Source organism: Dama dama, chromosome 17 (assembly GCF_033118175.1).
Source record: "Dama dama isolate Ldn47 chromosome 17, ASM3311817v1, whole genome shotgun sequence".
In the NCBI taxonomy this organism is placed as follows: domain Eukaryota; kingdom Metazoa; phylum Chordata; class Mammalia; order Artiodactyla; family Cervidae; genus Dama; species Dama dama.
In genome coordinates, this window is record NC_083697.1 from 9,879,083 (window position 1) to 9,904,797 (window position 25,715).

General features: G+C 39.1%; 1 protein-coding gene across 3 annotated transcripts; it reads right to left on the minus strand.

Annotated features, from left to right (window-relative positions):
- Nucleotides 1-13,224: 13,224 nt before the first annotated feature.
- LOC133071594 (uncharacterized) lies at nucleotides 13,225-24,760 on the minus strand. 3 transcript variants are annotated; one of them, XM_061164096.1, is made up of 3 exons: nucleotides 22,915-24,760; nucleotides 18,842-18,988; nucleotides 13,225-14,858 (listed from the first exon to the last, which is right to left on the minus strand). In XM_061164096.1, exon 1 carries the CDS (start codon nucleotides 24,280-24,282, stop codon nucleotides 23,323-23,325), a length of 960 nt encoding a protein of 319 aa, XP_061020079.1. In that variant the 5' UTR covers nucleotides 24,283-24,760; the 3' UTR covers nucleotides 13,225-14,858; nucleotides 18,842-18,988; nucleotides 22,915-23,322. The 3 variants fall into 3 exon arrangements, with proteins under 3 accessions (XP_061020079.1, XP_061020080.1, XP_061020077.1); XM_061164097.1 differs by lacking the exon at nucleotides 18,842-18,988; XM_061164094.1 differs by lacking the exon at nucleotides 13,225-14,858 and having other exon boundaries at nucleotides 16,387-18,988.
- Nucleotides 24,761-25,715: the final 955 nt, after the last annotated feature.

Below are 25,715 nucleotides of genomic sequence, written 5' to 3' on the forward strand. Positions count from 1 at the left end.
ATAAATGATGTGGTTACTTTTCTTAAAGTGCAAGCTAGTTCAGCCTCAGCACTTCTGAGGTATTGAACTGGATATTTCTTTGCCATGGAAGGCTGTCTTGTGTGTTGTAGGATGTTTTAACATCCCTGGCCTCTATGCTAGATGCTTGTATTCCCCTTCCTCCACTGTGACAACCAAAAATGCATCCAGGAATTATAAAATGACCCCATTCTGAGAACCACTGTCATACAGTATAAGGGAAAAAAGCAATCCTAATTTATTTTAAAAAAATTTCCTCTGATGCCCATAGGGAGAGAAATTCCCTTCTGTTTTTCCCCTTAGATTTTTTAAAAAATATGTCATTGTAAATTAATTCTCTGTCCCTTTGATGTGTAAGTCTCAAGAAGCTAAGAAAAAGCCTCTTGCAATTTTACAACCTGAAAGAGTATGGGCCTAAAAAAAGCAGAAGATACTAAGAAGAGGTAGCAAGAATACACAAAACTGTACAAAAAAGGTTTTAGTGACCCACATAACCATGAATGAGTAATCACTCACCTACAGCTAGATATCCTGGAGTGTGAAGTCAAGTGGGCCTTAAGAAGCATTACTATGAACAAAGGTAGTGGATGTCATGGAATTCCAACTGAGCTATTTCAAATCCTAAAAAATGATGCTCTTAAAGTGCTGCACTCAGTTCAGTTCAGTCGCTCAGTAATGTCCACTCTTTGCAACCCCAAGGACTGCAGCATGCCAGGCTTCCCTGTCCATCACCAACTCTTGGAGCTTGCCCAAACTCATGTCCATTGAGTCTGTGATGCCACCAAATCACCACATTCTCTGTGGTCTCTTTCTCCTCCTGCATTCAATCTTTCCCAGAATCAAGGTCTTTTCTGAGTCAGTTGCCATCAGGTGACCAAGATATTGGAGCTTCAGATTTAACATCAGCCCTTCCAATGAATATTCAGGATTGATTTCCTTTAGGATGGACTAGTTGGATCTCCTTGCTGTCCAAGGGACTCTGAAGAGTCTTCTCCAACATCGCAGGTCAAAGGCATTAATTCTTTGGTGTTCAGCTTTCTTTATAGTTCAATTCTCACATCCATACAAACCATAGCTTTGACTAGATGGACCTTTGTTGGAAAAGTAATGTCTCTGGTTTTTAATATGCTGTCTAGGTTCATCAAAACCGTTCTTCCAAGGAGTAAGTGTCTTTTAATATCATGGCTTCAGTCACCATCTGCAGTGATTTTGGAGCCCAGAGAAATAAAGTCTGTCACTCTCTCCATTGTTTCCCCATCTATTTACCATGAGGTGATGGGACCAGATGTCATGATCTTAATTTTCAGAATGTTGAGCTTTAAGCCAAAATTTTTACCTTCCACTTTCATTTTCATCAAGAGGCTTTTTAGTTCCTCTTTGCTCTATGACATAAGGGAGGTGTCATCTGCATAAGATTATTGATATTTCTCCCGACAATCTTGGTTGCTGGTTGTGCTTCACCCAGCCCTGCATTTCACATGAGGTACTCTGCATATAAGCTAAATAAGCAGGGTGACAATATACAGCCTTGTTGTACTCCTTTCCTAATTTGGAACCAGTCCATTGTTCTAAGTCCAGTCCTGACTGATGCTTCCTGACCTGCATACAGATTTCTCAGGAGACAGATCAGGTGGTCTGGTATTCTCATCTCTTTAATAATTTTTCACAGTTTGTTGTGATCCACACAGTCAAAGACTTTGTCACAGTCAATAAAGCAGAAGTAGATGTTTTTCTTAAACTCTCGCTTTTTCTATGATCCAACGGATGTTGGCAATTTTGACTTCTGCTTCCTTTGCCTTTTCTAAATACAGTTTGAACATCTGGAAGTTCCCAGTTCAAGTACTGTTGAAGCCTGGCTTGGAGAATTTTGAGCATTACTTTGCTAGCATGTAAGATGAGTGGAATTGTATGGTAATTTGAACATCCTTTGGCATTGCCTTTCTTTGGTATTGGAATGAAAACTGACCTTTTCCAGTCCTGTGGCCACTGCTGAGTTTCCCAAATTTGCTGGCATATTGAGTGCAGCAATTTAGCATAATCATCTTTTAGGATCTGAAATGGCTCAACTTGAATTCCCTTACCTCTGCTAGCTTTGTTCATAGTGATGCTTCCTAAGGCCCACTTGACTTCACATTCCAGGATGTCTGGCTCTAGGTGAGTGATCACACCATCATGGTTATCTGGGTCATAAAGACCTTTTTTTGGATAGTTCCTATGTGTATTCTTGCCACCTCTTCTTAATACCTTCTGCTTCTGTTAGGTCCATACCATTTTGGTCCTTTATTGTGCCCATTTTTTTATGAAATGTTTCTTGGTATCTCTAAATTTTTTTGAAGAATTCTCTAGTCTTTCCCATTCTATTCTTTTCCTCTATTTCTTTGCATTGATCACCTAGGAAGGTTTTCTTCTCTCCTTGAGATTCTTTGGAACTCTGCATTCAGATGGATGTAGCTTTCCTTTTCTCTTTTGCCTTTAGCTTCTCTCCTTTTCTCAGCTATTTGTAAGGCCTCCTCAGGCAACTGTTTTGCCACTTGCATTTCTTTTCCTTGGGGATGATTTTGATCACCATCTCCTGTACAATGTCATGAAACTCTGTCTATAGTTCTTGGAGGGGAAGATTCTTGGAGGGCATAAACAAAACCTTGTGCGCACCAAGATCCAGGAGAAAGGAGCAGTGACCCCACAAGAAACTGAGCCAGAGTTGCCTGTGAGGGCCCAGGAGTCCCCTGAGGAGGTGTGGGTTAACAGTGACCTGCCATGGGGTCAGGGGTAGTGAATACAACAGTGCTGGCATAAGTCCTTTTGAAGGAGGTCGCAAATCCAAAGAATGCTCAAATTGCTGCACAACTGCCGTCATTGCACATGCTAGCAAGGTAATGCTCAAAATCCTTCAAGCCAGGTTTCAACAGAATGTGAACTGTGAACTTCCAGATATTCAAGCTGGATTTAGAAAAAGCAGAGGAATCAGAGATCAAATTGCCAACATCTCTTGGATCATGGAAAAAGCAAAGGAATTCCAGAAAAATATCTATTTCTGCTTCATTGACTACACTAAAGCCTTTGACTGTGTGGATGACAACAAACCATGGAATATTCTTAAAGAGACAGGAATACCAGACCACCTTACCTGCCTCCTGAGACAGCATATGCAGTACAAGGAGCAACAGTTGGAACTGGACATGGAACAATGAACTGATTCAAAATTTAAAAAGGAGTACATCAGGTTGTATATTGTCACCCTGCTTATTTAACTTATATGCAGAGTACATTATGTGAAATGGCAAGCTGAGTGAAGCTCAAGATAGAATCAGATTGCTGGGAGAAATGTCAGCCTCAGAGATGCAGATGACACCACTCTAATGGCAGAAAGCAGAGATGAACTAAAGCATCTCTTGATGAAGATGAAAGAGGAGAGTGAAAAAGCTAGCTTAAAATTCAACATTTAAAAAACTAAGATCATGGCATCTGGTCCCATCACTTCATGGCAAATAGATAGGGGAAAAGGGGGAAACAATGACATACTTTATTTTGAGGGGCTCCAAAATCAGTGCAGGTGGTGATTACAGCCGTGAAATTTAAAGACACTTTCTCCTTGGAAGAAAAGGTATGACAAATCTAGACAGCGTATTAAACAGAGATATCACTGTGCCAACAAAGGCCCATATAGTAAAAGGTTTGATTTTTCCAGTAGTCATGTATAAATGTGGGAAAGAATTGATGCTTTTGAACTGTGGTGCTAGAGAAAACTGTTGAGAGTCCCTTGGACGCAAAGAGATCAAACTAGTGACTACTAAAGGAAATCAACCCTGAATATTCATTGGAAAGACTAATACTGAAGCTTCAATACTTTGACCACCTGATATGAAGTGTCCACTCATTGGAAAAGATCATGATGCTGGGAAAGATTGAGGGCAGGAAGAGAAGGGGGTGACAAAGGATTAGATGACTGGATGTCATCACTGACTCAGTAGGCATGAGCTTGAGCAAATTCTGGGAGATAGTGAAGGACAGGGAATCCTGGTGTGCTGAAGTCCATGGAGTTGCAAAGAGTCAGACATGACTGAGCAACTGAACAACACATTTTACAGCCCAGGAATGTTTTCCTTAAGGGCCTTGGAGTTCTCTCTTTGAGTTAGACACATTTAAGGAGGGTCCATCTCCTCATCTCTTTGGGAATTTATGAGCAACACTTGTCTCTAAATTGTCACTACCTGCTTGTCATAGAGACATATGACAGTGTGTTTTCTACTGGATAAAAATAATTAGCTAACAAAGATGTCATCCTGATACCAAGTGAAATTAAGATGAACAACGTGGAACAAATGGTTCTGTTAAGTCGCCTTACCTGTGTGCCAGTTATCACTGCTCCTGAGAACATAGAGGGAATGGATGGCACATCCTTGGCTATTTTTATAAAAAAGTGAGATTTCTCTCTATCCGTACAACTTTTTCAGCAAATTGTCTATGATGCACATAAAGTCTACATTAATGCTTGTACTCAGTCACTTCAGTCATGTCCAACTCTTTGCAACCCTGTGGACTGTAGCCCGTCAGACTACATTAGCCATGGGATTCTCCAGGCAAAAATACTGGAATCAGTTGCATACCCTTCTCCAGGAAATCTTCCTGACCCAGGTGTCAAACTCACATCTCCTATGTCTCCTGCATTGCAGGTGAATTCTTTGCCTACTGAGCCATGTGGGAAGATTAATGCTTATTCAGTAATAAAATTGCTGTATTCTCTTCTTCCTTCATCGAAAGGATTTGAGGATTGGCAGGAGATTTTATTTCATTTTTACCTAGAAGAATAACATTAGGAGTGGGGAAGAATGAGAAAGTCAAAGCAAAACAGGACAGAGTAGTGGGTGATATGCTATCAACCATAGAGGTAAACACAAATAGCCCTTAATTTTAAGCATAACCCTTTCAGGAACTGATTTCATCTTACATTTTGGGGGGAAATGTTTCAGTTTTGCCCCACCCATCTGTCCCTAGGTTAATACATGCTGAACATTGCTTCCCATTATAACCTGCCTCTCACCATTGTTCTCTGTTCCTGTATCTTCAGTCTCTCTCTATATCTGGGACCCCTTCTCATGGAATATCATTCCACTTCATTCATCCCTTAAACAAAACCCTAAGCAAGGCTGCTGTGTTTCATTGAAATTCCCAAGGAGACGGGACAGGTGATGGTGATGAGGAGGGCAACACTACAGCATGGCATAGCTGGCCATAGAGGACTGACCATGGGAATCATTAAACTCCAGTTTCTCCTTACCCCTGCCGCAAGGACTTTACCACTAGCCGAATTTTTCTCTGCTTGTCTTCAGTCTCTAGACCCAGGGTAGTAAAGGATGCCCTGAACATCTTGTGTGTGTGTGTGTGTGTGTGTGTGTGTGTGTGTCTTTATTTTGTTAGCCCCCACAGTGCCTAAAAATACCATGTATCTAGGCGGGAACCAACTGGCAGGTACCAATTATGAAAAAAATATTAAGCAATTAGTAATATAAGCAAAGTTAAGATTGTGCAATTAAGAGGTGCTGGATATTACATTTGTGATCCTTGGGTGGAACTGGGCTTGGGAAGAGGAATGAGTCATAGCAAGCTGAATTTTGGAGAAAGCAGGAAGGGAACAAATATATGGAGGAGGCTGGATGCATAAAGAGTTTATAGTTTCAGAGAAAGAGTCAAGCACATAGAAAATAGTTAAATTACCTCAGTGGCAGAACCCTAGATTGAAGATTAAAAGAGACTCATGGTCTTCTTAGGTGGCACTAACGGTGAAGAACCCGCCTACCAGTGCAAGAGATGGCAGAGACATGGGTTCAATCCCCAGGTCAGGAAGGTCCTCTGGAGGAGGGCATGGCAACCCACTCCAATATTCTTGCCTGGAGAATCCCATGAACAGAGGAGCCTGATGGGCTACAGTCCACAGAGTGGCAAAAAGTCAGACATAACTGAAGTCACTGAGCATGCATGTACAGTGTCGTGTGACTGAGAACACAAGTGCTTCCTAGACCCTCTTAATCCTCAAAATGTATTTAATCCCGTGTGAGGACTTTCTGTGTGTCATTTAAAAATTTTTTATTGAAGTACAGTTGATAGCCAAGACATGGAAGCAACGTAACCTAAATGTCGATCAATAGAGGAATGGATATTCCTCTGGGTGTATAAAATATATTATAGATACAACACTTATGTATTTATCACTTGTTCTATATCAGGCAGTGTAGTAGACTTTGAGGAATAAACTGATGAATAATTAAGACAAATCTCTGTTCTCACGGAGCTTTATACTTGAGTCCCTAGTGTTCGCTGTCACATGTACCCTTACAATAAATTTCATATGATTTACTATAACTTAGTTTCTTATGACTCATAAGCCTAAGTAAAGGATTAGACAAAGATAAAGATGTTGAAGAAAATAGATCTTCTTGGAATTGTCTGAAACCTCTATAACTTTCCAATATTGAAAAACTTCCAGGCTTTTATTTATAGATTGAAGCTTATTGTGTTACCATTTTTTGTAGGTCAAAATGACTGAATACTTGCAGTTTTATATGGTGAAACTTAATATACTTTTCTTTATATCTGGAAAGTACTAAAAGATATTTCTTCCTTAAAACTCTTGTTAACATTAAAATTGATTTTCAGTATGATTCTATGCTTCTGGCTGAATAATCAAATGAATGAAAGTCACTTTCATTCATTCACAATATTCACTTGAATGAAAGTCAAAATTATTTGACATAAACACTTTTGAAAGGAAAGAATATAAAATATGAAATCCCTAGTTCTGAGGAATGGTGGTGGTGGTTTATTCACTAAGTCATGTCTGACTCTTGCGATCCCCTGGACAGTAATCCACGAGATTTCTCAGGAAGAATACCGGATGGGACCTCCTCCTGTGAGAGCACCAGAACCACAACTAGCTGTTGAACCACCACTGACAGGAGGATAGTGGAACCTACCAGAAAAAGATATCCCACATCCAAAGAAGAAACCACAGCAAGATGGTAGGAGAGGCACAATCATGATAAATCAAATCCCAAATTCTTAAAGAGTTGGGAATACCAAACCACCTGACCTGCCTCTTGAGAAACCTACATGCAGGTCAGGAAGCAACAGTTAGAACTTGACATGGAACAACAGACTGGTTCCCAATAGAAAAAGGAGTACGTCAAGGCTGTATATTGCCACCCTGCTTGTTTAACTTATATGCCAAGTACATCATGAGAAATGCTGTACTGGATGAAGCACAAGCTGGAATCAAGATTGCCAGGAGAAATATCAATAACCTCAGATCTGCAGATGACACCACCCTTACGGCAGAAAGTGAAGAGGAACTAAAAAGCCTCCTGATGGAAGTGAAAGAGGAGAGTGAAAAAGTTGGCTTAAAGCTCAACATTCAGAAAACTAAGATCATGGCATCTGGTCCCATTACTTCATGGCAAATAGATGGGAAAACAATGGAAACAGTGACAGACTTTACTTTCTTGGGCTCCAAAATCACTGCAGATGGTGACTGCAGCCATGAAATTAAGGTGCTTGCTCCTTGGAAGAAAAGTTATGACCATCCTAGACAGCATATTAAAAATCAGAGACATTACTTTGCCAACAAAGGTCGGTCTAGTCAAAGCTATGGTTTTTCCAGTAGTCATGTATGGATGTGACGTTGGACTATAAAGAAAGCTGAGCACTGAAGAATTGATGCTTTTGAATTGTGGTGTTTGAGAAGACTCTTGAGAGTCCCTTGGACTGCAAGGAGAGCCAACCAGTCCATCCAAAAGGAGATCCAGTCCTGGGTGTTCATTGGAAGGGCTGATGTTGAAGGTGAAACTCCAATACTTTGGCCACCTGATGCAAAGGACTGACTCATTTGAAAAGACCTTGATGCTTGGAAAGATTGAAGGTGGGAGGAGAAGGGGATGGCAGAGGATGAGAAGGTTGGATGGCACCACCAACTCAATAGACATGAATTTGAGTAAACTCCAGGAGTTGGCAATGGACAGGGAGGCCTGGCATACTGCAGTCCATGGGGTCACAAAGAGTCAGACACAACTGTGTGACTGAACTGAACTGATACCCACTGGGTGGATGATCCTCAAACTGGAGAACAATAATACCAAAGAAGCTCCCCCACTGTTGTTAAAGTTATGAACCCCACTTCAGCCTTCACAGCCTGGGGACCCATCAAAGGGACTGGAAATCCCAGGAAGTATGACCTTGAAGGCCAGCAGCATTTGATTATAAGACTTCCAGAGGACTGAGGGAAACAGAGACTCCAGTCTCAGAGGGCACAAACAAAACCTTGCATGCACCGATACTCAGAGGAAAAGAGCAGTGACCCCACAGGAGACTGAACCAAAACTACCTGCTCTTGTGGAGGGTCTCCTGTAGGGGCGTGGGTCGATAGGGACTCACCACAGGGATGGTGGCACTGGCAACAGCAGCCTGGGAAGGTTCCTTTTGGTGCAAACCCTCTTGGAGTTTGCCATTAACCTGACCAAAGAGCCCATAGACCCCAGGGCTGGGTCACCTCAGGCCAAAAAACTACCAGGGAGAGAGCACAACCCCACCCATCAGCAGATAATCAGATTAAGGTTTTACTAAGCAAGGCCCTGCCCACCAGAGCAAGACCCAGTTTTTCCCACCACCAGTCCTTCCTATCCAGAAGCTTACACAAGCCTCTCAGCCTTCTCTGTCAGAGAGCATACAGAAGAAGCAAGAAGAACCACAGTCCTACAGTAACTAAAAAGTCACATTATGGAAAGTAAATCAGGGTGAAAAGCAGAAAGTCATGTCCCAGATGAAGGGACAAGATAAAACCCCAGAAAAATAGTTGAGTGAAGTGAAGACAGGCAACCTTCCAGAAAAAGAATTCAGAATAATCATAGTGAAAATGATTCAGGATCTTGGAAAAAGAATGGAGGCAAAGATTAAGAAGCTGCAAGAAATGTTTACCAAAGATGTGAAAGAACTAAAGAACAAACAAAGAGAGATGAATAATATACAAGAAGGAATTCATAGCAGAATAACTGAGGCAGAAGAATGGATAAATGACTTGGAGGACAGAATGGTGGAAAATCACTGCTGCAGATCACAATATAGAAAAGAGAATGCAAAGAAATAAAGACAGCTTAAGAGATCTCTGGGACAACATTAAACACATAAACATTTGCATTATAGCGCTCCCAGAGGAGAAGAGAGATAGAAAGGACCTGAGAAAATATTTGAAGAGATAGCTGAAAACGTCTGGAATATGGGAAAGGATATAATCAACCAAGTCCAGTAAGTGCAGAGAGTCCCAGGAAGGATAAACCCAAGAAGGAACACACCAAGGCATGTAATAATCAAACTGACAAAAATTAAAGACAGAGATAAAATATTAAAAGCAACAAGCGAAAAATGACAAATAACATACAAGGGAATTCCCATCAGGCTATCAGCTGATTTCTCAACAGAAACTCCACAGACCAGAAGGGAATGGCACAATGTATTTAAAGTGATGAAAGGACACGTGTACCCCAATGTTCATCACAGCACTGTTTATAATAGCCAGGACATGGAAGCAACCTAGATGCCCATCAGCAGACGAATGGATAAGAAACCTATGGTACATATACACAATGGAATATTACTCAGCCATTAAAAATAATACATTTGAATCAGTTCTAATGAGATGGATGAAACCGGAGCCCATTATACAGAGTGAAGTAAGCCAGAAAGATAAACACCAATACAGTATATTAACGCATATATATGGAATTTAGAAAGATGGTAACGATAACCCTATATGCAAGACAGAAAAAGAGACACAGATGTACAGAACAGACTTGTGGACTCAATGGGAGAAGGCGAGGGTGGGATGATCTGAGAGAACAGCATTGAAACATGTATATTATCAAGTGTGAAACAGATTGCCACTCCAGGTTGGATACATGAGACAAGTGCTCAGGGCTGGTGCACTGGGATGACCCAGAGGGATGGGATGGGGAGGGAGGTGGGATGGGGGTTCAGGATGGGGAACACATGTAAATCCATGGCTGATTCATGTCAATGTATGGCAAAAACCACTATAATATTGTAAAGTAATTAGCCTCCAGCTAATAAAAATATTTGTTGCTTAAAAAAAAAAGAATATCCTAAAAAATAAAATGCAAATCATAGCAGAAAAATTTAAAAAATGAAGTGATGAAAGGGAAGAACCTAAACCAAGAATATACTCAGCAAAACTCTCCTTCAGATATGATGGAGAAATCAAAAGCTTTCCAGACAAGCAAAAGTTAAGAGAATTCAGCATCACCAAACCAGCTTTACAACAAATGCTAACAGAACTTTGCTAGGCAGGAAACAAGAGAAGGAGAAGACCCACCTACAGAAGATAAAACCCCCCAAAATTAAGAAAACGGTAATAGGATCATACATATCGATAATTATCTTAAATGTAAGATAAATTATCTTGAATGTAAATGTCTTTCACTACTGAAAGACATAAACTGGCTGAGCAGATGAAAACATGTGCATGTATGCACTTCCACTTACCATATCATTCTGCTTGACCCCCAAATTGTATGTAATTATTTTATATTATTAGGTAAGTCAAGTTCCCATTATGGCTTGCAATTGCAATTAACTTTTATTTTTGTCTGGCTATTGATTGTGAAAGCTGATAAACATCTTTTACTATTGTGATTATGTAACTATAACTCACTTAATACCATTGTATCATGATTGGTCAAGAGAAAAATAATAGAATTCTGTATCACCAAACTATCATTTAAAAGGAAAACCTGTAGTCACTTATTAAAATCCAGATGCATATAAAAATTATTTTGGAAAATTTTTTACAAATACAAATGCCCAGCTATTGATTTTTTTTAGCCAGATCTCCAGATATATTTCTAATGAGTAGCTGTGTTTAAAAACAACTGGACTATATGAGGATCTTTTACTTTTATCTAGCTTGTTTCACTTTTTCTATGTCATATTCAGTGCTCCCATTTCATTTAGTTAGTGTTTTCCAATTTCTTCATCTCTTCTTTTTTTTTATTCTTTCTCAAGCCTTTATCAACATAGTAGAAATGCTTTTTCAAACATATATACATTTGTAAAATATGTATAATATATATGTTTTAGAAATCTTATAATTGTTGCTTAACTAAAACAATTATGACATTTTGTTTACATTTGTTTGAATTAGTATGAATAGATTGCTATATTTCTAATTTAAAAAAAAAGATATACAGCAAGCAATAAAGGTTTACTGTATAGCCCAGGGAACTACAGTCAATATCTTGTATGGGGCTATACAGTAAACCTTTATTGCTTGTAGCATATTTTTTTTTTTAATTAGAAATATAGCAATCTATTCAAACAAGTGTAAACAAAATGGTATATTTTTTTTTAGTTAAGCAATAGTTATAAGCTTTCTAAAACATATATATTATACAATTTCAAAAATAACATATGTGTATATATATAACTGAATCACACACACACACACACAAATTTTACTTTTGGAAATATAGTCATATTTATCTTTTTTCCAGTTTTCTAAATGTCCTATGGACGTCTAATAACAATGTATGAGATACAAAATTTTAAATATATTTCTGTAGGATATAAGATTAATATAAATTAATTAAATATAAATATATTATATTTGAATTATTAATGACATTCAAGATGTTCTTATTCTTATTTTTTCTGCCCATGATAAAATATTCTCAGAGAAATGTTAATGTGTCTCATTATGATTAGATACTTTTTTTTTTCCCTTACATTTTTTCTGATGTTTGCTCTATGTATCTCTGTTTCTTTGTTGTTAGGTGTCTAATGGTTTACATTGTCTATCTTCTTTGTGAATTGTACCTTTTATTAAAAAATGTTAAAATATTAACATTTTTTATTTTTAATAAAATATTTTAAAATATTCATCTTTATTTCATTTTAAAAAATAAATAAATGAAAATTAAAAAAAAGAATACTGCAGTGGGTTGCCATTTCCTTCTCCAGGAAATCTTCCCTACTCAGGAATCAAACCCAGGTCTCCATCACTGCAGGCAGATTCTTTACCAATTGAGACACCAGGGAAGCCCCCAGTATTGAGGAATAACATGATATAAATGAAAATTAACACTATAAGTTATAAATAGAAATATTAACTTGATCTTAGGGGCAAAAGTTAGCACCAGAAAAACTACAGGGACACTGAAAATGTTAGATAAGAGTAACACTCCAGTAGTTTCTATATAACAATGAAAGCAAATATTCTAGTTCTTTTGTATACATGGTTAACTCATGCTTAGAAGGAAGTCAACCAGCATTAGAAATCCTACTGTTCCTAAATTTAATGGCATTGCATTATAAACAGTGTGTATATAAATCCAAATTTCAGCATTGAAATAGGCATCACTGTTGGGTCTGCTCACAAGGTAGCAGAAAACACCTCAAGGAATGCTGGCATCAAAACAGCAGCAACAAGTAAATCCAAGCATGTGGTTTCAGGCCCTGAAGAATTTCTCCTTCCCATGGGTCAGTTCAAGGCAGTTCTGGAATCTACACTTGTTTCACTGTATAGATGACACTGATATTTGAAGGAAAAAGATGGAGGCTTATTTTCCTGTTTTCTGAGGAACACGTTGAAAATCTATTTGTCTTGCTGTTCCTGCTCTTGTCATCACACTGGAGAGTTGGGCTTATCCTGAACAGGAAATGATTGTGAAAATAATTTGTAATTACCAGAAGAGAGGAAATGGTATGCTTCTGTAACACCTGAATTGTCTAAAGTCTATATCAAAGAAAATACCGAAAGAATTCAAAAGTAACAATACCAGAAGCATAAAGATTAAACAAGAATATAGTTTCACAATAAGATGAAATAACAAAAACAACTGGGGGAAAGTGACAAGTGTATTACAGTAGAGAGAATTTTCTAAAACAAATTTAATTTACCATGAGACCAATATAGACATAATGAGAGTTCCAGAAATGGAAGAGATAAAAAAAAAGCCTATGTAAATGTAAGAGCCCAAAACTACTTGGAAAAGGATAAAGTTGAATGACTCACTTTCTTGTTTCAAAATTTCAAACAAAGCTACAGTATTCAGGATGGTGTGGTACTGACATAAATCTAGAAATGCCAATCACTGGAATAGAACTCAGAGTCCAGAAATAAACCATTGTATTCATGAGTAAGGGTACCAAAACAATTGATTTTGACAAGGGTAAAATCAAAACAATTCAATGGGGAAAGAATAGTCTTATCAACAAATATTGCTGGGACAACTGGATATCCACATGCAAAATGATGAATTAGGACATTTGTATTATAACATTTACAAAAATGAACTCAAAATGAATCACAGAACAAAATACAAGACATAAAACTATCAAACTCCTAAAAGAAAACTTAGGAGTAAATGTTCATGACCCTGGGTTAGGCAATGATTTCTTAGGCCCTACACCAAAAGCACAAGCAACAACAAAAAACTATATATAGTAAATCATTTGTGCTTCATCAGAATTAGAAAACTTTGTACTTCAAAGGATAGCATAAATAATGTAAAAAAATAAATCACAGATGAAAAGCAGCATTCGCATTTTCTATATAATATGAGGAACTTTTACTCTGGATATGTAAGGATTTTTTACAACTCAACAACAGATAGACAACCCAATTAGAAAATTGGCAAAGATTTGAATAGACACGTATCCAAAGAAGATATACAGCTGTCCAATGAGAACATGAAAATATGCTTAATATCACTGGCCACTGTTGTTGTTCAGTCTCTCAGTCATGTCCAATTTCTTGAGACCCCATTAGACTGCAGCACGCCAGGCTTCCCTGTCCTTCACCATTGCCCAGAGCTTGCTCAAATTCATGTCCACAGAGTCGATGATGCCATCCAACTGTCTTGTCCTCTGTTGTCCCTTTCTCCTCCTGCCTTCAATCTTTCTCAGCATCAGGGTCTTTTCTAATGAACTGACTCTTCACATCAGGTGGCCAAAGTACTGGAGTTTCAGCTTCAGCATCAGTCCTTCCATGTATATTCAGGATTTATTTCCTTTAGGACTGACTGGTTGGATCTCCTTGCAGCCCAAGGGACTCTCAAGAATCTTCTCCAAAACCACAGTTCAAAAGCATCAATTCTTTGGCCCTCAGCTTTCTTTGTACTCCAACTCTCACATCCATGCGTGACTACTAGAAAAACCATAGCTTTGACTCTATGGACCTTTGTCGGCAAGGTAATGTCTCTGCTTTTTAATATGCTATATAGGTTTGTCATAGCTTTTCTTCCAAGGAGCAAGCGTCTTTTAATTTCATGGCTGCAGTCATCATCTGCAGTGATTGTGAGGACCAAGAAAATAAAGTCTGTCACTGTTTTCATTGTTTCCCCATCTATTTGCCATGAAGTGATGGGACTGGATGCCATGATATTAGTTTTTTGAATATTGAGTTTTAAGCCAGCTTTTTCACTCTCCTCTTTCACTGTTATCAAGAGGCTCTTTAGGTCCTCTTTGGTTTCTGCCATAAGGGTGTTGTTATCTGCATATCTGAGGTTATTGATTTTCTCCCAGTCATCTGGATTCCAGCTTGTGCTTCATCCAGTCCAGCATTTCTCATGATGTGCTCTGCATGTAAATTAAATGAGCAAGGTGACAATATACAGCCTTGATGTATTATTTTCCCAATTTAGAACAAGTCCACTGTTCCATGTATGGTCCTAACTATTGCTTCTTGATCTGCATGCAGGTTTTACAGGAGGCAGGTAAGGTGGTCCAGTATTCCCATCTCTTGAAGAATTTTCCACAGTTTGTTGTAATCCACACAAAAGCTTTAACATAGTCAATGAAGCAGAAGTAGATGTTTTAATGAATCAAAACTACAGAAATACCACTTCAAGCCAACAATCCAAATGCCCATCAACAGATGAACTGATGAACAAAGTGTTGTACACCAACACAAGGCAATGTTAATTGCCAATAAAAATGAATGAGGTACTGATCCATGGTACCACATGGATGAACCTTGAAAATGAAATTAATGAGTTAAATCAATAAAAGACCATATATGATTCCATTTACATGAAAAGTCCAGAAAAAATAAATCTATAGAAACAGAATGTAAATTATAGCTTGCTGGAGGAAAAGAGGAGGGAGGCAATGGGGAGTGACTCCTATTGGGCTTTAGGGTGATAAAAATGTTCTAAAATTAGGTAGTGATGATGGTTTCACAACTCTGTGAATAACATAAAATCCCCAAAATGGTAGAATTTAAAAAGTACATTTTAAATATTGTTCATTATGTCTCAGTAAAACTATTATAGGAAAAACAAATGGGACCTAATTAAGCTTAAAAGCTTCTGTGCAACAAAGGAAATTGTAAGCAAGGTGAAAAAACAATCCTCAGAATGGGAGAAAATAATAGCAAATGAAACAACTGACAAAGAATTAATCTCCAAAATACACAAGCAGCTCATGCAGCTCAATACCAGAAAAAGGAACAACCCAATCAAAAAGTGGGCAAAAGACTTAAACAGACATTTCTACAAAGAGGACATACAGATGGCTAATAAACACATGAAGAGATGCTCAACATCACTCATTATTAGAGAAATGCACAAATCTAAACCGCAATGAGATATTATCTCACACTGGTCAGAATGGCCATCTTCAAAATGTCTACAAACAATAAATGCTGGAGAGGGTGTGGAGAAAAGGGAACCCTGTTACACTGTTGGTGGGAATGTAAAGTAATACAACCACTATGGAGAACCATATGGAGATTTATAAAACTAGGAATAAAATGACCATTCCACACAGCAATTCAACTGCTGGGCATACATCGCAAGGAAACCAGAATTGAAAAAGACACAAGTACCCCAGTGTCCATTGCAGCACCATTTACAATAGTTAGGACAAGGAATCTCTTGTACACTCCAGCACTTTGCAGCTGTCTAGTCAAGGTTATGGTTTTTCTAGTAGTCATGTATGGATGTGAGAGTTGGACTGTAAAGAAAGCTGAGTGCCAAAGAATTGATGCTTTTGATGTTGAAGAAGACCCTTGAGAGTCCCTTGGACTGCAAGGAAATCCAACCAGTCCATCCTAAAGGAGATCAGTCCTGGATGTTCATTGGAAGGACTGATGTTAAAGCTGAAACCCCAATACTTTGGCCACCTGACATGAAGAGCTGACTCATTGGAAAAGGCCCTGATGCTGGGAAAGATTGAAGGTGGGAGGAGAAAGGGACGACAGAGGATGAGATGGTTGGATGGCACCATCAATTCAATGGACATGAGTTTGAGAAACCTCTGGGAGTTGGTGTTGGACAGGGAGGCCTGGCATGCTGCAGTCCATGGGTCACAAAGAGTCGGACACGACTGGGTGACTGAACTGAACTGAGGACAAGGAAGCAACCTAGATGTCCATTGGCAGATGATTGGATAAGGAAGTTGTAGCACATATATGCAATGGAAAATTACTCATCTATGAAAAGGAATGCATTTGAGTCAGTTATAATGAGGTGGATGAACCTAGAGCCTATTATAACCTATATTATAACCTATAACCTAATAGAGCCTATTATTACCTATAGAGTGAGGTAAATCAGAAGGAGAATGACAAATATAATATATTAACATATATACATGGAATTTAGAAAGATGGTGCCAGTGATTCCACATACAGGGCAGCAAAGGAGACACAGATGTAAAGAACAGACTTTTGCACTCGGTGGAAGAAGGAGAGGGTGGGAAGATTTGAGAGAATTGTATCGAAACGTATACAAGACCACATGTAAAATAGATAACCAGTGTGAGTTAGATGCATGAAGCAGGACACTCAAAGCTAGTGCTCTGTGACAACCTGGAGGCCAGGGAGGGTGGTGGGAGGGGGATTCGGGGTGAAGGGGGTATGTATACCTATGGCCGAGTCACACTGATGCATGGCAAAAAACCATCACAATATTGTAAAGTAGTTATCCTCCAATTAGATAAATAAATAAAGAAAAGAAAAACAGATTTTTAGTTTAGTTTTTGGAAAAGTATAAGATGAGCATAATGCAGATGAGTTGACTTTTTTCCTATCAGGTAATTCAAAGCTTTCTGTGGCTACCTATAAATGACTCAGTGGAAGTATCAATTTCTGGTATTGATCACTGTAAAACTTTTACCACCCACCTAAGCACTAGGAAGCCTTTTCCTTATCACTCCTTATGTTACCTGGCATAGTGTTCTTAGGTGAATAAACACGCTACTTTGCCAAGATTCTAAGCAGATATGTTTAAAAAGTAAGTTTTCCAAAGCAAAGAAGGCACAACAAAATCAAGTAGACATTACTTTTGGATTATCTCTCTCTCTCTAGGTCACTCCTCTCTGATTCCTATTCCTTTAGATTATATATCAAATTACTACAGCTTTTCAAGTATTTGCAAATATAAAGAGAAAGATTCCAGCTATCTATGGATATCTAAAGTGATCTGTCCTATTGGAAGATAAGAAGCAAAGAAATTGAATTTTGACTAACTAGGGGCAGAAAGAGTGGAGTACACTTCTTAAAGGATTTAGGAATGAAAGGACAAACCCAAATCCAGGTATCTGCTGTTTAAACTCTGATTATCAATAAGGTGATCTGAAAAATGACACTGTTTCTGGCATAGATCATCCATGAAAATGGTCAGGTTCAAACGAGAAACAAATCTTTCCTTTTCATGTTCTAAGAAGTCAATGAAGGGATCTCTTTCTGATAAGAATCCTTAAAAAGATCATCTACATGAGGGCAGGGAAAAACTATCACAGTTTTAATCAAGCTAAAAAATAGAGTTAGAGGAGAAGATGTAGAAAAAGTTACAGAACAAAGAAAAAAAACAATGAAGTGAAAGATACTTGATTAACTCTAAGGAGAAAAGAAGTGACAGATTAGTTGGGGAAGAGGACTTCAAATCCGTTACTCTTGATGCAAGGAGCCTGAGGCAGCACACGTGAATGGAGAAAAAGAGCAAACAAACAAAAAGCCCAAGATTATGATGAGTCTATCTGCCCCTTTCTTTCCTATCTTCGGAATTACCACCAAAACTCTTAGCTCGGCACTATGTACATATCCACAAGAAAAGCATTCGTAGAGACAGCCAAAGCTGCTGCCTAATATAATCTTTTTATGGTATTGTACTGTATTGCATTTTAGGAGCATGAAGATATTACTTTAAATGAACTTTAACAATAATCACTACATCTCTAGAGATACTTAGGGTTGTTTTTATATCTAACACATAATACATTCTTACTTTAAAATAAGTTGGAATAACTGCACCAATTAAAATGTTTTTTGATGATAGGTGCATTTTAAGCTATAGATTTAAGTGCAACTAAATGTTTATGATGTCAATAATATTTTAAAAATTTCTGCTTTCATAACCTGATTTTGGAACGGTCTCAATTTGCACTTCATATATTCAATTTTTTAATAACAATACTTTTGTGCCTTTATTCTAAATGAATAAACATATTAGACATTTAGGTTTCCATTTATAGAGCATTTTACTCCAAAGCTGTAGCTTTAGTTTGGATACTATTTATTCCTAATAAATGAAGTATCAAATAGGACCAGTTATTTTCTCATTTTAATGATGTTTTTATTAGACTTAGAGACATCTTAGTGTGCCACATAAACTTTTAAAGTAGATAATGCAAACTTCTGAAGTTACTGAGTAGCATCCTGAAACAGATTTGCAAAATTATCTTCATGTTCCTCCTCATTAAGCTATAGTTTAACACAGTGTTCCTTCTGCTTCCTATGAAACAATGGTGTCTATTAACTTACATCTAAGACTAAAACCAGAACTTATAATGGTCAGAGTATTACTGTGGTTTCGGGTGTCCAGCCAAGTGCTTTATCAGCTGAATGACTGAGTCACCAACATGCTCTTCTTGCTTCAGTTACCAGCCTGAACTTGCTCTCAGAACTGATCTAATAAAAGAAAGGAGGGCAAATAAAACATATTATTTAAGCAAACATTTAAACAGCATCTATTTGTACCTTTAGTGATTTTAATGGCCCCAAACACTTCATAAGTGCCATGAAGATTTACAGAGACAGTAAGGAACCCCTGGGTCCAAAGCGGTGCCAGATAGCACTGTCCTTGAAGGTGAAGTTGCAAACAAAATCATTCACGTTAAGAGCCAGGAAATTTAAACTGTGTAACAGACCTACTGAGAGAGTGCTCAGTCGCTCAGGTGTGTCTGACTCTCTGCTACTTCATGGGCTGTGTCCTGCTAGGCTCCTCTGTCCATGGGATTTTCCAGGCAAGAATACTGGAGTGGGTTGCCATTTCCTTCTCCAGGAGATCCTCTCGACCAAGGGATCGAACCTGGGTCTCCCGCTTGGAAGGTGGATTCCTTACCACTGAGCCACCTGGGAAGTAAATGTATACAAACATATGTATATAAGGGATAAAGAGATTATTCAAAGAAATTATTTGCTAAAATGTGGTTGATGGGGAATAAGTGGCAGATGCATAGATTACATAGCCACAAACTTTCATCCAAAATCTGGTGTCAGATGTGCTTAGAAAAGTAAATATTAGAATATCTATACCATATATTATTTGCTACCACCAGTATGGTCTGAGGCAGCATTCCTAATAAAAAATGTTAATATTTCTGCAGGAAAATGTGTGACTACATCTGTTAAATGGTATGTACAAGGCTCATTACTGGTTTTATGTGGACCTTAGATAATTTCACTCCAAAAATTGTAGATAAGAGTTTGTTGATATCTATTCAGGATAGAATACTAAGAAGAATTTTATTGTAAAATGTACAAGAGTATATTGCAATATTTTGGCATTCATTTATCACTGTGAAATAATAATAAATATGTATTTTGTCTCCTCCCTGGTTTCTGACACAGAGCTCCTTAATCCCTTGGAATTTCCTGCATAATAGAGACATCTTTTGTTCAAATGACACTAGTTTTGGTGGGCTACTAGACAGCTTTGGGATGGGGCTGGTAACCAGAAAGACTATGACATGGTTAGAAATCATCTTCTGGGAGAGGGGTATGAGAGGCTGGAAACTGAATTGATGATTGAGTATGCCTCCATGAGGAAGTTCCATAAATTATCTCCATAAATCTGCAAATTCACAGATTTGAAGAGCTTCTGGGTTGGTGAACATGTCCACATGCTGAGAGGATGGTGCACTCCAACTCCTGGGAAAGATGCTCCTGCACTTGGGACCATCCTGGACCTTTTCCTACATACATAATAATGTCTCTTCATCAGGATACTCATCAGTATCTTTATAACATCTTTTAAAGTTAACCAATAAGTGTAAAGAGTGTCCCTAAGTTCTATTAGGCATTACAGAATACTAACAAACTGAGGAAGGATCATGGTAACCCCAGATTCACAATCCATTGACTGACTTCAGACTGGTGTCTGAAGTGGGGGCAGCTTTGTGGGACTAGGTCCTGGCCTGCAGGATTTGCACTAATTCCAGGTTAGTGCAGAACTGAATAATTACTGTCAGAATTGAATTGTAGGACACTCAACTTATGTCCCAAAAGTTGGAAAGTTGGTAGCTGATGTGAAAGAAAACCCCGCATTTTGGTGTCAACATCTGTGGGTAGAGAAACAGAATTTTAAAAAATCACTATCCTCAAAAACACTTCTACAGTAAATTTGAAAGTTGTGCAGGACTCTGGCCACCATACTGTGTGAAAAAGTTACTTCTTAAATTGTTTCCTGAATACTTACTACCATGAAGTTCTGGGTTTTAACTACTTGTGAATGTGTCTCATTTACATTGAGCTGTGTCTACAGCATGAGCCCGACTTATAAACAAATTATATGGAGTACAAGAAAATCAGTAAAAAGCGCTCAAGATTATGTAGGTCCAATATTGTACCGCCTAGCCCTTGACATTCCACCCCTTAGTAAACTTATTAATACTGAGAGAAAAAGAGAGAGATTTGAAACACCATGAATGAGAATTCATTCTCATTAAAGCCTTTATCATTTATGATTTAGAACACACATAATGGAGTTCCATATCTGATGTAAATAAATAGCTTCTATTGGACCTTGTGGCTCAGCTGGTAAAGAATCCACCTGCAATGTGGGAGACCTAGGTTTGATCCCTGGGTTGGGAAGATCCCCTGGAGAAGGGAAAGGCTATCCACTCCAGAATTCTGCCCTGAAGAATTCCATGGATTGTATAATCCGTGGGTTGCAAAGAATTGGACACAACTGAGAGACTTTCACTTACTATTAGACCTGACCTTCCCACAGATCATAATTATATATACTAGACAGCAAAAAAGAAAAAAAAAATAAAAAGATGACCCAGAGCTGACTTGAAGAGGCTTTCACTTGCCAAAGATGAAACTATTTGACCTTCTTCAATAATGACAGTAAAGCCAATGAATCAGACCCCACCAAATGTGTTTAAATTCACGAGTTGATCACTTTTTGACAGTCAGTAAACAGAGAGATAGTATCAAACAGTCATCTTGTTTCCTGAGAAAACTGTATTTGGTTATCAAAATAATGCATAAAAGAGAGTACCTTTTCATTAATCTATTTAACTAATACATGTAAAAGAAATGATAAAACTAAAATATCACCATTGTATAGCCCTTTATATCCCTTTATGTAGTCGCTTCAGTCGTGTCCGACTCTGCAAACCCATGGACTGTAGCCCACCAGGCTCCTCTGCGCATGGGATTCTCCAGGCAAGAACACTGGAGTGGGTTGCCATGCCCTCCTCTGGAGAATCTTCCCGACCCAGGGATCGAACTCTCATTTCTTGGGTTGCCTGCACTGCAGGGTGGATTCTGTACCACTGAGCCATCAGGGAGCCTTGTATCCCTTCAAAGCATCTATCTACCTACCTATATATAGTCAACATATACTATATTTTACAGTATATAATATGTGTGTGTACTGTATATATACACACATATGTATATATACAAATACACGTATACGGTGTTAGGAATATATGTGTTATACACATGATGTTAGGAAAAATGAATGCTTAATGTCCTCTCTACACATACACCCATACCTGCCCCACCCACACACATATTAATGCTGATATATATATATATATATATATATGCACACATATATATGCTTTATGCATCTCTTTCACTCTGTATATACATATATACACATTTGACCCTTGAACAACATGGGGGTTAGAGGTGCCAATACCCACATAGTCAAAAGTCTGCATGTAAATTCAGCTTCCCCAAACTTAACTATTAATAGGCTACTGTTGACTACAAGTCTTACTGATAACATAATCAATTAACACATATTTTGAAGTTGTATATGTTATATACTGTATTCTTACAATAAAGTAATCTACAGAAAAGAAAATGTTATTAAGAATATCATAAGGAAGAGAAAATACATCTACAGTACTGTTTTGTGTTTATTGACACCATAAGTTTACATTGTCTGTTTACAAGATGAATTATCTGTCAATATTTTCTTGTATGATACAAAACACTGTAGATATTGTATGTATTAGTAATACTAGACATCAAGAATGAAAAGATGTGAAAAGAAATTCCTATGTATTTATAAGTGTGAAGATTTATGTATTGGTAATGTAGCAGCAATATGATTGTTTTGTGGTTACCTACTGTAATCAATACAATCGCTTCACTGTAGCCATCAGCGCAGACTACACACTAATGAATAAATCATAAAATTTTATAGCATACAGTGTTATTAATATTCATTACAGTTTTTAAAAGCCTTATTTATGATGACAATGTAAGATGCAAATTTTCCAAATATGAGAGAGAGGCATATTGTATAGTAATGTAATTCTTTGAAAGCAAAGTTCCATATTATTAATCTTATGTTAAATGTCACTCACCTTATGCTTATGTAAGGGTAGGCTATACACTTTACTACCTCTTGCACATGATGTTCTACGTGATACTTAGATGTTCTACATGATGATAAGGATGACAGAAATGTCTCTTACAGTTCTTGCTGTACTCACACACACAAAAGAGGCATGAAGATTATTTACTAATCAGTAAATGGTAGTGGATCACCGTAAAGGTCGTCGTCCTCTTCATCTCGAGTAAGCTGAGGAGGAGGAGGAAAAAGAGGTGTTGGTCTTGCTGTCTCAGGGGTGGCAGAGGATGTAGAAGGGGATGTAGATATAACTTTGCAGAAATACATTGTAATATGTCTGATTTTTTGATTTTGTCATTTCTCTAAATATATTTTTGCATTACTGTTCATCCTGTTTGTGACACCACTTGTCTTGCTGTGCCTACTGTTCACTGAACCCAGGGTGGGCAAGGGGCGAGTTAAGAGGCTGGAAGGAAACTCGAAGAGCTGTAAGAACTGCGGACACGTTTATTCTCTTCTGGCTGGCACAAAAGCTGAGGTAGCAGACATAGCACAACACAGCACAGCCACACACAACCTCTCTCCTGACTGACGCAGCAGCCATGGCGGTATCCTCTCCCGGCTGACGCAGCAGCCATGGCGGTATCCTCTCCCGGCTGACGCAGCAGCCATGGCGGTATCCTCTCCCGGCTGACGCAGCAGCCATGGCGGTATCCTCTCCCGGCTGACGCAGCAGCCATGGCGGTATCCTCTCCCGGCTGACGCAGCAGCCATGGCGGTATCCTCTCCCGGCTGACGCAGCAGCCATGGCGGTATCCTCTCCCGGCTGACGCAGCAGCCATGGCGGTATCCTCTCCCGACTGACGCAGCAGCCATGGCGGTATCCTCTCCCGGCTGACGCAGCAGCCATGGCGGTATCCTCTCCCGACTGACGCAGCAGCCATGGCGGTATCCTCTCGTGACTGACGCAGCAGCCATGGCGGTATCCTCTCCCGGCTGACGCAGCAGCCATGGCGGTATCCTCTCGTGACTGACGCAGCAGCCATGGCGGTATCTTCTCCCGGCTGACGCAGCAGCCATGGCGGTATCCTCTCCCGGCTGACGCAGCAGCCATGGCGGTATCCTCTCCCGGCTGACGCAGCAGCCATGGCGGTATCCTCTCCCGGCTGACGCAGCAGCCATGGCGGTATCCTCTCCCGGCTGACGCAGCAGCCATGGCGGTATCCTCTCGTGACTGACGCAGCAGCCATGGCGGTATCCTCTCCCGGCTGACGCAGCAGCCATGGCAGTAGACATCCTGCACTCTCTCCTCTCGGGGCTGGCCCAGCGGACACAGCCCTGACCCTGCAGTAATGTCACCGCTTTCTGAAGTGGAACGCATATCTCCATACTGCCCGCAAAAGCCGTGGCCTAGTGCGTACCTCGTGGGCACATGCGCAGTGCTCTCTCAGCGGTTAAGATGCGTGATCTTAGCTGTTACATAATCATTATTTACAAAACGTAAGGCGGAACAGCCTGAATATGCCATCTTGGCTAATTTGCTCTCTCCCCACAACTTCTCTACAGACGCCAATCCTTTTGCTGTTTGCTTTGGTTCATAGCAGGGTCCATGTCATAGAAGTCAAAAGGAGTCTAGGATAGTTGGAGCCATTCTGACAGACTGTCTGATGCCAGCTGGCTTCCCGGCAGGGCTTCTTCTACGTCCTCCTCCGCCCTGTCTGGCACTGCTTTGCAAGAACTTATCTCTGTCCAGTCATCTTCTGTTAATTGCTCTGGTGTGATGTCTATTAGCTGTTGAATTTCTCAAAGATCCATATCTTGAAAGCCGTCCCTCTTTTTTTTTTTTTTTTTGCCATGTGCATAAACTCTCTCCTGACCTTGCTTGGCTCTATCAGAAAATCCTGCGAAGTCATGTACAATATCTGAATATAGATTTCTCCAGCAGGAATTTGTTGTTTCAGACTCAAGGGTGTTCACAGTTTTTACTATAGCAACAATGGCATCTTCCATGGTGTAATCCTTCCTAGACTTCCACAATCGTCTATCAGAGTTCTCTTCTATAGTACTGAAAATCCTTTCCATAGATATTATATCTATGTAAAATCCTTTCGTAGATATCACAATGCAGGTCATTGTGACCCTCTGATCTAGGGCCTGAGCAAAGATACTGTGTTTAAGGGCAAGTAGGCAGCTTCAGTGCCTTCATTCTTGAACTCATGCAGTTTTGGGTGGCCAGAGACATTGCCCAATATCAAAAGAACTTTAAAAATCAGTCCATTTTGCTCAAGAGATATTTTCTGACTTTAGAGATAAAGCACCAATGGAACTACTTTAAAAAAAAAAGTGTTCTCATTGTCCTGGCCTTCTTGTTGTCCAGTCTGAAGACTGCTGGCCGGTGTTTATCTTCTCCCTTAAAGGCTCAAGGATTAACAGCTTTATAGATAAGGGCTGAACTGATCATAAATCTTACTTCATTTGCACAAAGCAGTAAGTAAGTGTACGCCTTCCTGCCTCAAACCCTTCTCTCTTCTCTTGCTTACTAGTGAATCTCTTTTATGGCAATTTTTCCAGAAAAGGACAATTTTATCTGCATTAAAAACTTGTTCAGGCAAATACCCTTTCTTCTCAATAATTGTCTCAATGTTATTTTGGAACTCATCAGCTGACTCTTGGTGTGCAGAAGTTTCTTCTGTTGAGTTTAGCTGCTCAGTCATGTCCGACTCTTTGTGACCCCATGGACTGCAGCAAGTCAGGCTTCCCTGTCCATCACCAACTCCCGGAGCTTGCTCAAACTCATGTCCATCTAGGCGGTGA